Source organism: Lacerta agilis, chromosome 13 (assembly GCF_009819535.1).
Source record: "Lacerta agilis isolate rLacAgi1 chromosome 13, rLacAgi1.pri, whole genome shotgun sequence".
NCBI classification, from domain to species: Eukaryota; Metazoa; Chordata; class Lepidosauria; order Squamata; family Lacertidae; genus Lacerta; species Lacerta agilis.
The window spans coordinates 50,435,151-50,450,772 of record NC_046324.1 but is presented as its reverse complement, the minus strand read 5'-3'; the positions used below and the strand labels follow the sequence as shown (position 1 = coordinate 50,450,772).

Genomic DNA, 15,622 nt, shown 5'->3' with positions numbered 1-15,622 from the left:
CTAAGGTTTTGATGGAATTTCCTTTCTTGTAACTTGAATCCATTAGTTTGGGTGCTCTCTCCCCCACCCCCCGGAGCAGCAGAAAGCAAGCTTGCTCCATGTTCCAGGCATTCTGATAAGGCACAACATTGGCTTCCCAGAGATCTGATGGGCACCAGGTGAGCAAAAGCTGTTCTGTCGTAAAAGGAATCAGAAGATGACATCATGCACCTGCTGGAGAGGTTGGCAGGAGATGTTTTTACATAAGAATGCACCCAAGGTAACACGCCCTCTCCCAGGTCTCGTCTCTTCCGTGACAAGGGATACTAACCGGGCCTCAAACAAAGCAAACTTGAACTTAGTCAACCTGCCAGTCATCGGACCAAAGGTGAATGAATAGCAAAAGCTATTGCGAAATTTTTGTTTTTGCTCTTTGAGCTCCAGCCCTGAAGTATAAAGAGAGCAGAAATCCTCCATCAAAGCCAGAGAGGGATCAAGGGCCAAGAAGATGGATCTCCTTCCAAGCTTCTCCACTGAGACATGGTTCCTTCTCATTGCCCTCTTGGGCCTTTTCACGCTGTATGTATCATTGTCTTATCTTTTCTTTGGCTGTTTTTTAATTGTGAAAAAGAAATGGGGGCGTTTTAAATCTGCTGCTTCTTCGGAAAGGCATACGAGATGGCAGCCTCTGAACCGCAAGGATATTGAATATGGGACACGGGTGGCACTGTGGGTTAAACCACAGAGCCTAGGGCTTGCTGATCAGAAGGTCGGCGGTTCGAATCCCTGTGACGGGGTGAGGTCCCGTTGCTCGGTCCCTGCTCCTGCCCACCTAGCAGTTCAAAAGCACGTCAAAGTGCAAGTAGATAAATAGGTACCGCTCTGGCGGGAAGGTAAACGACATTTCCGTAGGCTGCTCTGGTTCGCCAGAAGTGGCATGACCCAGAAGCTGTACACCGGCTCCCTCAGCCAATAAAGCGAGATGAGTGCCGCAACCCCAGAGTCGTCTGCCTTATCTTATAAATCTGAAACAAAACTGTATTTGGCACCCACCTAGAAGGGACCATTGGAAGGGCTTCCATCTTTTGGGTGCCAACCATTATGGCACAAGCCTTTTATTTTGAACTCACCTCCCAATCCCTCAACAGCAGAGGGAGAGAGTGAAGGAATCGAAACACAGGACAAAATTCTTGGGCAGAAGCAGCCGATTCCTGACCTACTCTGTCTATCCCAGAACAAACTTAGTCGGTTTCTAAGGTGCTACTGGAATGATTTTTTTTTATTTTTTATTTTGTTTATCCCAGGACTCAGCATATTAGTTTGTGTGTGTTTGGTTCCTGTTTCTGATTTAATTATATCCCACAGTAATTTTTTTTTAAAAAAAGAATATATGCTTCTGCTACATGGATAGATCTATATGGGGATGGTATCTAGAGTTTGTAAGAGCTGTTCAACAGTGGAACAGGCTCTCATGAGAGGTGGTGGACTCTCATTCCTTGGAGGTTTTTTAAGCAGAGGTTGGGTGGCCATCTGTCATGGATGATCTAGGATTCTACGATTCTGTATCCAGTGATAATTCTCATGAGGGGTGGCAGTTGGAGCAGGTCTCTCTGCCTGACTTGTAAGCTAAATTCCTGAAGGGAAGATTTGGAAAAAACAACACCTACTGAAGGTTAGCAGCTACTTACTTTAACTTGCTATATCAATCAACATAAAGAACCCTATAAGTAAAGAAGATATTTACTAAGTTGGGGTCACAGAATTGTAAAGCTGGAAGGGATCTCCAGGGGTCATCTACTCTAACCCTCTGCAATTCAGGAATCACAGGGCAAGATTATTGTCATTTTGTACTGTTTTAGAACAACACATTCAACAACAATTCCCAGCCTTATGCTGCTTTCAACCTCCTGTGACGGTATTTCTTTTTGCTCTTTATCTTTGATTTATTAATAAAATGTTTTTCGAACCCTCCCCCCCGAAATAGCATTGTTAGGTATATTCAGCTGCGACAACTCTATGGCTGTTATATGAATTGAACATATAATTGATTACTTATTAATGGCAGCAAAAATATTGACAGCCGGAGATTGAAAAGAAGCGAAGGGTACCAATGTACCAAAAATGGTATCACATCATTTGGGAGACGGCACTTTGTGAAAAATGGACAAACAATTTGTGAGGGCAACCTGCCCCCCCCAACCCAAAAGTCTTTTATAGCAGACTAGTGGCTAGGAACAAAGACTCTGCAGGACAAAGTGTACCTGTGACATTTTGTATTATGCGGCTGTGAAACTCCTCCCTATATATTGACAGCAGCAGGGTTTTGCTTCTTCAGGGGGAGCTCCCAGGAACTCAGTACCGCCACCTCTCAGGTGGGTTCCGGCACCTGTCAGGTGGGCACCTAACAGAAGGTTCCTGGTGAGTTCCGGCATCTCTTTTTTTAGGAAAACAAAATTAAAAAATTCCTTCCAGTAGCACCTTAGAGAGCAACTAAGTTTGTTCTTGGTATGAGCTTTCGTGTGCATGCACACTTCTTCAGATACACTGAAACAGAAGTCACCAGACCCTTATAGTGTGCATGCACATGAAAGCTCATACCAAGAACAAACTTAGTCGGTCTCTAAGGTGCTAATGGAAGGAATTTTTTCTATTTTGTTTTGACAATGGCAGACCAACACTGCTACCTACCTGTAACTAGAATCTAGGAAAACAGCCCTGGACAGCAGCAACGCTCAGACTCTTTCTGCTCCAGGGCTTGTGAACTCTCCTGTTTTTATTTTGATCTCAGCTACGCCTTCAGGTTGGGAGGGGGAAGGTGAGATGCTGAGTTTGACATTTTCATCTTTTCACATATAACTCAACACACACACAGATGCAAGTATAAAAATAATGTTTCTTGTAAAGTACAGCAAAAAAAAAAGTGTTTGCTAAAGACAAACAGAACAGGGAAGAAAAGAGCTGGATTTGCTGCAGGGGAGATATCAGCTGGTGGACTTTGAAGCCTCTGTTTATCTGCATGTGTGTGTGTGTGTGTGTGTGTGTGTGTGTATATATGAAAATGTAAAAGGTGGGTGTTTGTGAATGATCGATCTTCTCCGTAACCACTTGACCGATTCCGTTGAAATTTGGACACAACGTTCCATGGCCATATGGGAGTGTTTGTACGTGCTTACATTGTACAGATGGCACACCTTTCACAGGGAGAAACGTGATTTTGTGCAAAAAAGTATAGCGCCCTCCGGTGGACGTCAAAGACCACACATCTCATTTTACCTCCACACTCCATCCACCCCACCCCCTCCTCTTCCTACGTCACCCCCCCCCCCCTCTGCTCCCCGGCGCCGAGAGAAATGAACAACCAAGACTAAGAACGACTCAAATGCGTACGGAGGAAACACCAGACCAGCGTGAAACCAGACGTCAGGATGCACGCTTACGAGCACAAGAAACGCGTTTTCAACTTTAACACACTAAGCCACAGCAACGCTTGGCCGGGTCAGCTAGTTAATGTATATATGCAGAGCAACGTGTGCAGCAAGCTGATATCTAGGAATTGGTGGGTGAATTCATTGAAGGAGCTGTGTGTACAGGCCAGTGTGGTGTAGTGGTTAAGAGCAGTAGACTCGTAATCTGGGGAACCGGGTTCGCGTCCCCGCTCCTCCACATGCAGCTGCTGGGTGACCTTGGGCTAGTCACACTTCTCTGACGTCTCTCAGCCCCGCTCACCTCGCGGAGTGTTTGTCGTGGGGGAGGAAGAAGGGAAAGGAAAATGTTAGCCGCTTTGAGACTCCTTCGGGTAGTGAAAAGCGGGATATCAAATCCAAACTCTTCTTCTCTTCTTCTTTCTGCCCACATCAAACCCCTATTTAAAGCTTAGTGAGGTGGGGCCCAAAAATCACTGCCTTGTTTTCTGGCAACTTTAGTTGCAGAATGACTTGGCTCATTGTAAACCTCTGATACATTTTGATTAATTAAAGTTTTGAGAAACTTCTTTCACAACTGGCAGTTGAGACAGCGATAGTTATAAACAGTGCTTCCCCCTCAGGGATACGCAGTGGGTATGCACACCCATAAACATTTTGTAAATCTTTGTACTTTTGTCCATTTACTGTATTTATTTCCCCCGATTTGAACTATAAAATGGCGGTTTTCTTGAGTCAAAATGAGAGTAGTCCTAAAAAATTTAAAGGAAAAAAACCCCCCACTGGTTAAAAAGATTCTTAATGTCACAACCAAGTTAGTCAAACTGATGTGTGCTGAATTTGTTAATTGATAAAATTATGTTTCTCAGTATCCAACAATTTCTGCCGTTTTATTTTCCTTTTTTGCTTTTTACCACTCAGCCCCTTCATTGCATAACCATTCGTTCACTTTCGTAAATGTTCAAACCATTAAAAAACGAATATATATAAGCAGCATGCTGAAACAGAATTACAAAGAACAAGAAATGGTTACCACGTCAGCAGAAAACGAAAACTAACCTGTCAACGTGCCAGAACAGCACAATTAACCAAGCAACCCAATTCCTATCTACACACATACACACTGGCAACTGTCAGAGTTAAACACATCATGGGGACAAGGAGGCTAGAGAAAGAGGCGCCTGTTGCAACTTGGTGAAAGTATGAATGTCTTAATTATGATTTTTTAAAAGCAAGTTATGGAACACAACAGTATCCATATATTCAAAGGGGAAATCACACTATAAATAGGTATTATGCAATTCACCGATCAGGATTACATAAGGACAGTATGGCCAGGAAAAATACAGTAAAATGTTGAAAAACTGTGTAGAATGTTTGAAGGGGAAGGCTATGTAATTTTAAATTTATCATTGCCCCCAAGAATTTTGGGTCCAGGGCAACCGGCCCTGTGGCCCCACCCATTCTGCACCACAGATCAACAATGTAAAAGGTAAATGTAAAGGGGTAAAGGGACACCTGACCATTAGGTCCAGTCGTGTCCAACTCTGGGGTTGTGGCACTCATCTCATTTAATTGGCCGAGGGAGCCAGCGTACAGCTTCTGGGTCATGTGGCCATCATGACTAAGCCGCTTCTGGTGAACCAGAGCAGCGCATGGGACGCGGGTGGCGCTGTGGGTTAAACCACAGAGCCTAGAGCTTGCTGATCAGAAGGTCGGTGGTTCGAATCCCCGCAACGGAGTGAGCTCCCGTTGCTCGGTCCCAGCTCCTGCCCACCTAGCAGTTCGAAAGCACTTCAAAGTACAAGTAGATAAATAGGTACCATTCTGGTGGGAAGGTAAATGGCTCAACAATGTACTCTGAGTTATTCAGTTGTGCTTGTGCTCTCTTGAAGGCTTGGGTTGCATATTAGCCCTTATCATCTCATTTTTTTTTTGCCCTGTGGTGCCCAAGTCAGTTCCTTGTGTGGTTTTTTTTTTAAGCAGGAAGAGCCCACACACAGGTGCATCCAACTGCCAGGTTTCCCCTTTGAACCCTGGACTGGCTTTCATGCTCTGCTGATAGATTTGCATCTCTCTCTCTCTCTCTCTCTCTCTCTCTCTCTCTCTCTCTCTCTCTCTTTCTCTCTCGTTTTACAACATAAACAGATATGGATTTTGGCCATACGGCGTCTTCAAGAAACTGGGCATTCCAGGTCCATCACCATTGCCTTTCTTTGGAAATATCTGGTCCTATCGTAAGGTGAGTGTCTGGTGACATTTCTGCTGAAGAGATTCCCTGAGGTCCCTCTCTGCTCTCCCCCCCCCACTTGGGATCAGGGGTGCTCCTTAAAATGAGCCTCAATCCAGCCCAGAAAGGCTGTTCTTAACTGTCTTAAATGTCTTTCCACAGGGGTTTATCAACTTTGATTATGAGTGCTTTCATAAATACGGGAGGACCTGGGGGTAAGTGACCTTTTATGACCTGCTTGCAAAGTCTATGTTTTGGATTATTTCTCAGCTTGGTAAGAACAAACTTAGTTGGTCTCTAAGGTGCTACTGGAAGGATTTTCTTTTGTATTTCCCATGTTAGCCCAAATCCCATTGCTTGAATCCAAGCAGGAAATGTTCTGGGGTGGGAAAATACTCTTATCTGCAACTGGATCTCTTTGGGATCTCAAAAACATACCATTCTTTACTCTTAATCCAGGATTTACGAAGGCCGAAAGCCTATGGTAGCTACGCTGGATCCGGCTATTATAAAAGCCGTCCTCGTGAAAGAGTGTTACACCACTTTCACCAACCGCCGGGTAGGCATTCACTTCTTAAGTATACAATAGTTTCATGGAAGGAGGAGAGTTTCTACACGTCGCTCCATTGGGGCCAAATTGGGGCAGGGTTGGGTAATGGGGAGGGCAGATTAACTCCTCTCCAAAAGTCAAGTGTGAACTTAGTCGCCCAGTCATCACTGCACTCCATGTTTATTCTGTTTACAATTCCCTGTTGGATATTATTGCTTCCAGATCTGTCATGGGTTCAAAACTTGACTTTGCCACTCAATGGTTCGAAACTGCTTTGTTTCCTCTAGGATATAGGTTTAGTTGGGATCTTGAAGTCTGCCGTCTCAATGGCAAAGGACGAACAATGGAAGAGGATTCGCACTGTTCTCTCTCCAACCTTCACCAGCGGGAAGCTCAAGGAGGTAAAAAAAGAAAGAAAGAAATGATATTAAGTATTGGAAAAAAATAAAATATTCAGCTCTTCCACTGGTAAATATGGGTCGTACAGTTCAAGCACCATTGAGTCTATTCAGTCTGAAACTGGGGGATAATCCAGTTCTATTGATAGTCTGAGTGCTGAAGCAAAAAGCCTAAGAATGTGAGGTTGCAAAGTCTATGTTTTGGATTATTTCTCAGCTTCACTCTCTTAAAAATACAACCACAGATATCAAGTCAGTGGATCTCTGACTTTTTTTAAAAAAACTAGAGCTGCAAACTTTAATTGATAATTAATTAGATTAATTTGACTAATTAAAGGGCACCTGCGAATCAGAGCTGAGATGGAGGCTGATTCCTGGAGATATCACTCTATATAATTGCAAAGTAGTATCATTATGAGCTAGAGCAGCCAGTTCTCAACATGGCGAAACAAAAATGCCAGAACGAAAAAAAAAATATGAAGCCCGTCTTTCATGATTGCATTTTTGATGAGTGATGAGGAATTCACAGGATTTCCAGAACTCCATTGCAGCCAGGAAGGTTCAACTGCCCGTAGTTGCTAACATCTCTGTTTGTTGATTTGTATTTCAGATGTTTCCCATCATCAAACACTACGGGGAGGTTTTGATGCAAAACGTTCAGAAGAAAGTGGAAAAGAATGAATTTGTGGTTATGAAGGAGTAAGTGGTTTGGGCCAGGAAATAGCATAGCATACAATGTGGGCTGCCTTTGAGGTAAATCCAGACCACATTGGGTGGCCAGAAACAGGCCTATGTAAAATCCTAAATATACTGAGATCCTGATTTGGCTGCTCTGTTCCCTCCCCAGCGTCTTTGGGGCCTACAGCATGGATGTGGTGACCAGTACTTCGTTTGGTGTGAACATTGACTCTATGAACAACCCTGCAGATCCTTTTGTCAAGGAGATCAAGAAGATGACCAAGTTTGCCGCTTTTGATCCACGCTTCGTTTTGGTAGGTAAGTTGGCTTCTGATTTCTGACGGCCCAGTGGAAGTTTGCAGTCTGGTTATCATGGAAACATCATAACTGGTCCATCAAGCACAGTATTGTCTACAGATTTTTCTACTAGGTCCTCAAGGGTTTCAGACAGGGGGCATTCCCAGCCCAGCCAGGACATGCCACTAAAGACTGAACGTTGGTTGACCATTGGGCCATGATGGCCTTTCCATAATATGATTTATTTCTCAACTGCACTTGGATCTAAAATATTGCGAGGATTATTCTAAGAACTGGCCCTACCATTAGGTACATGTGCGGGAAGTTCTGGGAGGGTACGATCAGTGTTCATGCAATGTAACAAAATGCACATATCTTCATACATGGATTGCATATGCAGAATTTGCAACCCTGAGATTCACAATGAGGTTGACCAGGCTCTATTACGGCTTGCAAGCTCTGATCCTTAGATCAAACCAATGTTTATCAATGGATATCTACAGAAATCTATCTACCTACCTATCGACATATCTAATGCTTTGCTTCAAGAAGGTTGATTCCTGTTCACCGTATGATTTCTGTCTCTTGCAGCCATGTTCCCATTCTTGATTCCTCTTCTCAAATTAATGAACGTGAATTTATTCAACGCAGAAGCTTTAAATTTCTTTTCAAGGTCCTTTGAAAAAATGAAGGAAACGCGGCAGAAAGAAGGGCAAAATGTAAGCAACAAGACTGTGCTGTAATTTGGGGGTGGATATCTTTAGCGTGGAAAAGGGCTTTCATTGTGTGTGTGTTTGTGTGTCATAATTATCTGAGACATCCCCCAAGATCCAACTTTTCTCTGCTGTTTCATTGCTTTTTGCTCCACAAAACAGCCTCTCTTACCCCCTCAGTATGTCCAGTTGTCCCTAAGTACAGTGAGATGATCACACAGCCAATGTCCTCAAGGGCTGTATTTAGCCCTTTAAAAAACCTGGGGCTTCAAACCATCTCTGCCCAGTGGCCCCCATGGGGATCTCTCTGCCGCACATTTTCTCCACTGGTTTATTTGTTTTCTGGTTAGGGCCGGGTGGATTTCCTGCAGCTGATGATCGACTCCCAAAGTGACAAGACTGACCACCAGAGCAATGGCTTGAACCACTCCTATAAAGGTAATGCCACACAATTTAATTGAACTGAAGGGGGGGGAAGTATAGGTAAAGGACCCCTGACAGTTAAGTCCAGTCGCGAACGACTCTGGGGTTGTGGTGCTCATCTCACTTTACTGGCTGAGGGAGCTGACGTTTTTCCGCAGACAGTTTTTCTGGGTCATGTGGCCAGCATGACTAAGCTGCTTCTGGCAAAAGCAGAGCAGCGCACGGAAACACCGTTTACCTTCCCGCTGGAGCAGTATCTATTTATCTACTTGCACTTTGACGTGCTTTCGAACTGCTAGGTGGGCAGTAGCAGGGACCGAGCAACAGGAGCTCACCCCATGGCAGGGATTCGAACCGCCGACCTTCGGATCGGCAAGCCCTAGGCTCTGTGGTTTACACCACAGCGCCACCCGTGTCCCACTCCTATAAGGGTAATGCCACACAATTTAACTGAACTGAAGGGAAGGGAAGTTGTATTTCCTGAAGACTTCAAATTGCCTATCCCAATTTGAAAAATGCAATGCAATGAATGTTACCTACACAGATCATGTTCCTGAGTTGTCTTTCCTGAGGAGTTGGAATTGCCCAAATCCTCGGTGACTTAGGAACTTCCCTTGCATGTGAAGACAGGCTTCAGCACATTGAGCTGGCGAGAACAATAGGGGGTCCAAAGATAGTTCTGCATGTGCTGTAGAGGGAAGGGAGGGGCAGATGGGTCTCATCCACCTGGGAAGGCAGCCCATCTAGGAGTAGGAAAACTCTGATCCTAAACTTCGGTGGGATATCTTTGGGAGAATAAAAGGCTGAGGAGTAAACCCTACACAAATCCAGAGCGGAGTCCCTAAGACGATTGGATGGCGCCTTGCACGCCTCTTTCTGGCAACTCCTGCAGCAGCCAGGCTGGTGCCAAATGTCTTCCTCTGCTTTCCTTTGGACATCAGCAAGGCCAAGAGGGGGGGGTTCTTGTCTTTTGGGGAGCACAGGACCTCCAGACACACTGCCCAGGCTTGGGGTCCTGGAGGGGTCACTTCAGTGCGGCAAATACAGCGATTTGACTTCATCCCCATAGGCACACTCCATCGTCTCTCAAGATTGCACCCACAGACACCATCCAAAGCAGGGGTCAGCAAGCTTTTTCAGCCATGGGCCGGTCCACTGTCCCTCAGACCTTGTGAGGGGGGGGTCAGACTATATTTTGGGGAAAAAAATATGAACGAATTTCTATGCCCCACAAATAACCCAGAGATGCATTTTAAATAAAAGGACACATCCTACACATGTAAAAACATGCTGATTCCTGGACCGTCCGCGGGCTGCATTTAGAAGGTGATTGGGCCACATCCGGCCCCCGGGCCTTAGTTTGGGGACCCCTGATCCAAAGCAACCCCCACCCCCAATCTTCTAACACTACGTATGTTGTTGATGATAATGACATTCCAGTCTCTTGTAACTCAAAGGTCTCCAAGTGACTTACATCATATTTAAAATATAAATATATTATACCATAAAACGGAACAAAGCAGGTCCCATAACAGCCACAGGAAGCTTGGGCAGCAGACTAGTAGCAGCAAAGCATCATCTCAGTCTATCAAAAGCCTGGGGGAAGCCTTTCCCTGGTGCTAAAAAGAGGTCAGTGAAGGCGCTCGGCAGACTTTGCTGGGGAGAGTTTTGCACAGAAAGAGAGCCACAACTTAAAAGGCCCTACTCTCCATTGCCATCATGATCAGAGGTAAAGGCCATGTCCGCAGACAGTTTACATAACTTGCCTGCATGACTGTCCCCAGCAGTAATTCCCATCCCCCCCCCCCGGCCACCACCCCCTTGAATCCACAAACTCATTCTCAGTACCTCCTACCCTCTAAAAAGCATTACTATCCAAATTGTGATTTGCACAACCCCCTAAGGAAAACAATAACACAGTAAAATTCAAAACAGCAACAATTGATTGCACGTTGATTGAAAAATCACATGAAAAGGGTTTCGTTTAATTAATTCAACAAAACTCATGAACTTGATCCCGTGAGACCAACTTTTCAAAATCGGATAATCACTTATACCTCCAACACCCCCTTGCCGCCCCCTTGCCTCATGGCAGCCCCCTAGGTAATCCCCTTCTCCCCAGGGTGAGTTAATGCCTGTTTAGAGAGCCACTGCCCATTGCATTCTGCTTTATTTTGTGTGTGCTGCAAGGACTGATCAACAAGGTGTTGCTGCTTTACCTGCGAACCAGGAAATTGCTTCCCCAGAGACTGCTGGATTATTTAAAACAACAGAGAAAAGAAGACAATATAGGGTTGTTGTTTTTTTTAAACCAAGGTGTTATTGGCAACCTTGGGAACCTGGCCGTTCCTTGGCCCTATTCCTGAGAGCATCAAACAACCCCAGAGGGAAGGGAACGCATGAGCTACTGTTTTGATTTCGGCACTATTGTTTGGAAAGAAAAGAAAATCAGTGCAATGCATGTTACCTGCACAGATCATGTTCCCAGCCAGAGTACAAGCCTGTGCTTGTTTTCACTTGAACTTTCTCGCCTCTGCTTGTCTGCAGGCTTGACTGACATTGAAATCCTGGCCCAGTCCTTCATCTTTGTCTTTGCTGGATACGAACCCACCAGCAACTCCCTGGGTTATGCGGCCTACCTTTTGGCCACTTACCCAGATGTCCAGCAGAAGCTTCAAGATGAGATAGATACCATCCTGCCCAACAAGGTAAAAAAGTGTGGGTTGCAAAGGTGAGTCCGGACCTAATGGAGAAGTTTTTTTTGGGGTGGGTTGTGGGGAGTTACAGGAGAGTTATTGATTTAATTTGGAGGGCAGGGACAGAGGAGTAATAAACCAGTTAGAAACTATAGTTTTGTTGTTGTTGTTCAGTCGTTCAGCCTTGTCCGCCTCTTCGTGACCCCCTGGACCAGAGCATGCCAGGCACCCCTATCCTCCACTGCCTCCCGCAGTTTGGCCAAACTCATGTTAGTAGCTTCGAGAACACTGTCCAACCATCTCATCCTCTGCTGTCCCCTTCTCCTTGTGCCTCCATCTTTCCCAACATCAGGGTCTTTTCCAGGGAGTCTTTTATTCTCATGAGGTGGCCAAAGTATTGGAGCCTCAGCTTCAGGATCTGTCCTTCCAGTGAGCACTCAGGCCTGATTTCCTTCAGAATGGATAGGTTTGATCTTCTTGCAGTCCATGGGACTCTCAAGAGTCTCCTCCAGCACCATAATTCAAAAGCACCAATTCTTCGGCATCAAACACGAACCAGTTAGAAACTATAGTTAAAATACACCAAAAACACAATTCAGTACCAGCAATTAAAATCCAGTTTGCCCTGAAATCAGCCCAGTGGTCATCACATGGACCTTAGATTTCAAAGGCCTCTATGAACTGGAAGGTCTTAGCCTGCTGGCAGAGGGATGACAGAGAGGGAGCCAGTCTATCGTTTTTTTGAGAGGGAATAGTGCAATCTCAGAGCAGACACAGAAAAGGCCCTGTCTCTCTTGAGTCACCGCCAGCTGTGCTTCTGATGTTGACGGGACCAAGAGAAGGAGCTCGCCTGAGGATCTTAGCACCTGAGCCATCTTAGATTGGGGCAGTGGAGAGAGAAGCAGATCAGTTGCATAAGTTGCATCCCACCTGTGCAGCTGTTGAATGCAACCCGCGGAGATTGTCTCATTCATGGGCAGAAATCTCAGAATAAGGCCCTTCAACTGAGATCTTTCCTTCTGAAGGTCTCTGTGTCAGGCTGGTTCAGGGTCCCACCGGTTACAGCTAACCTTCCCCCTTGAATCACCCCAAAGGCTCCTCTCACGTACGATGCCATCATGCAACTGGAATATCTTGACATGGTGCTGAGTGAAACGCAAAGGCTATACCCCCTTGGAGGACGGCTCGAAAGGACCTGCAAGAAAGATGTAGAAATCAATGGGGTGACTATCCTGAAAGGCATGAGCGTGATCATCCCACCCTACACGCTTCACCGGGACCCCGAATACTGGCCGGAACCAGACGAATTCAGACCTGAGAGGTAACCCTTCCCACCCCACTGCAAAAAACCTTGTGCTCTGAATATACGACAGCTGATGAAAGGCCATGTGTTCGAATGACGAGTGAAAGATCCACCCAACCATTAGTTGCTCCTGATTTCAGCCTCAGCTGGGCTGCTGACATCACCAACATCTTCATTTGGTTACATTTATTCATATCCCACATTTTTTCTAGACAGGGACTTATGGCGTATAAACCTATCAAAGTGTAATAGAATTCAAAAGTGATAAAAACATCACAATGCCAGCCGGGACACCAGCATTTTGCAGATGCCCGGCTGGAGGTGAAAATCAACCAGACGTCACCAACTTTTTCGGGCCTGGGGGTACACCTGCAATTTTGAGCAAATGCTGGGGTTGCCATTCACAAAATGCCTGCCATGAGGTGTGATGTGGCACAGAATGGCTGCTGTTGAGAGGGTGTGGCAAGTCACCAAATGGGTGCCACGTCCACAAGGGCGGAAAAGAAGTGGGGCCCCAAAATAGTGTGGCGGTGGCCTCAATGAGCTGCCCCAATCTGGTGGGGGCAGCGAAAGGAGGCACTCTACTGCCCTATTCAGAATGGGAGGGTTGGCATGCAATCCTGGCCCCTGGTGCAAAATTCTGAGAAGGGCGCAGGCAGGCATCCCTATAACAAGTTCCCTTACTTGGCTAAGGTCCTGCCACCTTCCAGAGCCAGAGGAAGGCAAGCTGAAACCTGGCCAGGCCTTTGGGGCTGGGTGGCGCCAGTGGCGGAGGAACCCCCTCTGGCACCCAGGGCGGGATGCTGAGGGGCAGGGCGAACCGCCCAGTGGTGCATGCACAATGTCGATACGGACTGCACACATGTGGCAACCCGTACGGTCGCTGTGTGAGAGGCAGCGTGTACGTACACCCGTACGGACGCCATGCGAGTGGTGCCCCTACTAACTGCGTGCACGCTCTTGGCCGCTCTACAGCTGGGGGGAGGCAGCAGGCCATCTTGTCACCCCCCAGAGTGGTGCCTGGGGTGGCCCGCCCCCTCCACCCCCCTTCGAACGCCCCTGGGTGGCGCCTCCGTCTCATTTTGGTCTGGCCAGCGGTGCTGGCTAAGCTGGAAGGTGGCTGAGCCGCCAAGCCAAGAAGTGTTTCCATTGCCGTCAGTCACAGCAGCGTTGGCAGTCATGTACCTTACTGGTTCTGTGCCCCCCCCCAACACACCTCCCCCCCAGCTACCCAGTCCACTCGGGGGGGGGGATTTGCTCCATCCTGGCCATAATGAAAGGGGTTTCTTCAAACAGTGTAAATAGGGCCTGAGCAGGAAGAGCAAACACCATAGGCGGTACCAAGGGTTACCGCACCCATGACCCCTATTTGCGGCACATTCTGCAGCATTGCCACCACTTGTTTAAGCTGATGGCTGCAACAGAGGAGGAGCAACTGAGAACCAGCCGGTGGTGAGCAATGTCCCCTTGTTGTGCACCCTGAGCTGCTGCCTTCTTCCTTTGCCTCGCCCATCAACACATCAGATCTGCCCGTTCTGGTTCCTCACCCAGCCTCCGTTTTTTCTTGTCTTTGTGAACTCAACCAGGTTTAGCAAAGAGAACAAGGACAGAATAGATCCCTACACGTACCTGCCCTTTGGAGCTGGTCCCCGGAACTGCCTGGGAATGCGGTTTGCTCTCGTCTCGATGAAGGTGGCTATTGCAATCCTGGTGCAGCATTTCTCCTTCAGGGTCTGCAAGGAAACTCCGGTGAGGAGGCTGGGTGGTGTGTGCCTGTGTGTGAGAGAGTGTAATAGGAAGGGGCAAGGGGCATGGCACTTGGAGTTTCAATGTCTGGCACCAGTGCCCAAGAGGCATGGATAGCATCCTACTGCATGTTTTGATTTAAGCCAGGGAATCCAAGGATTGAAATTCCCCTGTGATCTTCTGCTGGGGTCTTGGATGTTAAAATGGGTTGACTGATGTGCTAATTGCTCTCTCGATTCTCACCCTGCTTCTAGATTCCCCTTAAGATGAGCAACCAAGCCTTCTTAGTGCCGGAGAAACCAATAGTTCTGAAGATGGTGCCACGAGGTGGTCCGCCAAAAGAGGAGTGAAGCCTGGTTATGTCTCGGTAGCGAGTGCAAAAGCTTCGGGTGTTGCTCTGGGAAGTTCTGATAGTTCCAGAGGATCAAACCGATTTGCAAACTGAAACAGAGCTCCCTTTACAGCTTCACACTTCTCTGAATTTGGCACTGCAGTTTTCCAGCCACGGAACACCCACAAAAATGGGTGTCGTTTGTGCATCGCCAGTGGAAGATTCATGCAAAAATGCGTATCTCAGTGAAAGTAACATTAAACGATGTGCTCTTTTTAAAAAATATTTTTATTCGTATTTTATTTACAACATAACACAACAAGCCCCCCCCCCAATACACAAATCCACCTTCATTAAACACGAACACAACATACAGTGAACATAACAATACAAACAACCAAATAAAACAAAATAAAAAATAAAATACGGTAAATTCCTTCCAGTAGCACCTTAGAGACCAACTAAGTTTGTTCTTGGTATGAGCTTTCGTGTATCTGAAGAAGTGTGCATGCACACGAAAGCTCATACCAAGAACAAACTTAGTTGGTCTCTAAGGTGCTACTGGAAGGAATTTTTTTAAATTTTTTATTTTGTTTTGACTATGGTAGACCAACACGGCTACCTGTCTGTAACTGGAACCAAATAAAAGACTTCCTTTATCCTGTATCTGGCCTCCTTGTTTACTCCTTATAAACTGTTTCCTTTATGAATAATTATTCAGATTTTTCTAATTATAACTTAAATATCCATAAAGTCTCCTGCAGACATTAATCGAAAAAAGTCCAGGTATGTCTAGTGTGATCTCTAATTGTCTCTGTTAATCTAGCCAGTTCAATATACTCTAACAGCTTATCTT

The 15,622-nt window shown here is 46.1% G+C and overlaps 1 protein-coding gene across 1 annotated transcript; it reads left to right on the top strand.

Moving 5' to 3' along the window:
• Positions 1-467: 467 nt before the first annotated feature.
• On the top strand, positions 468-15,042 carry LOC117056402 (cytochrome P450 3A9-like). The gene is made up of 13 exons (XM_033166710.1): positions 468-558; positions 5,550-5,643; positions 5,794-5,846; positions 6,091-6,190; positions 6,469-6,582; positions 7,190-7,278; positions 7,427-7,575; positions 8,146-8,273; positions 8,618-8,705; positions 11,238-11,398; positions 12,481-12,707; positions 14,276-14,438; positions 14,690-15,042. Exons 1-13 carry the CDS (start codon positions 488-490, stop codon positions 14,783-14,785), a joined length of 1,533 nt encoding a protein of 510 aa, XP_033022601.1. The 5' UTR covers positions 468-487; the 3' UTR covers positions 14,786-15,042.
• The last annotated feature ends 580 nt before the right edge of the window (positions 15,043-15,622 follow it).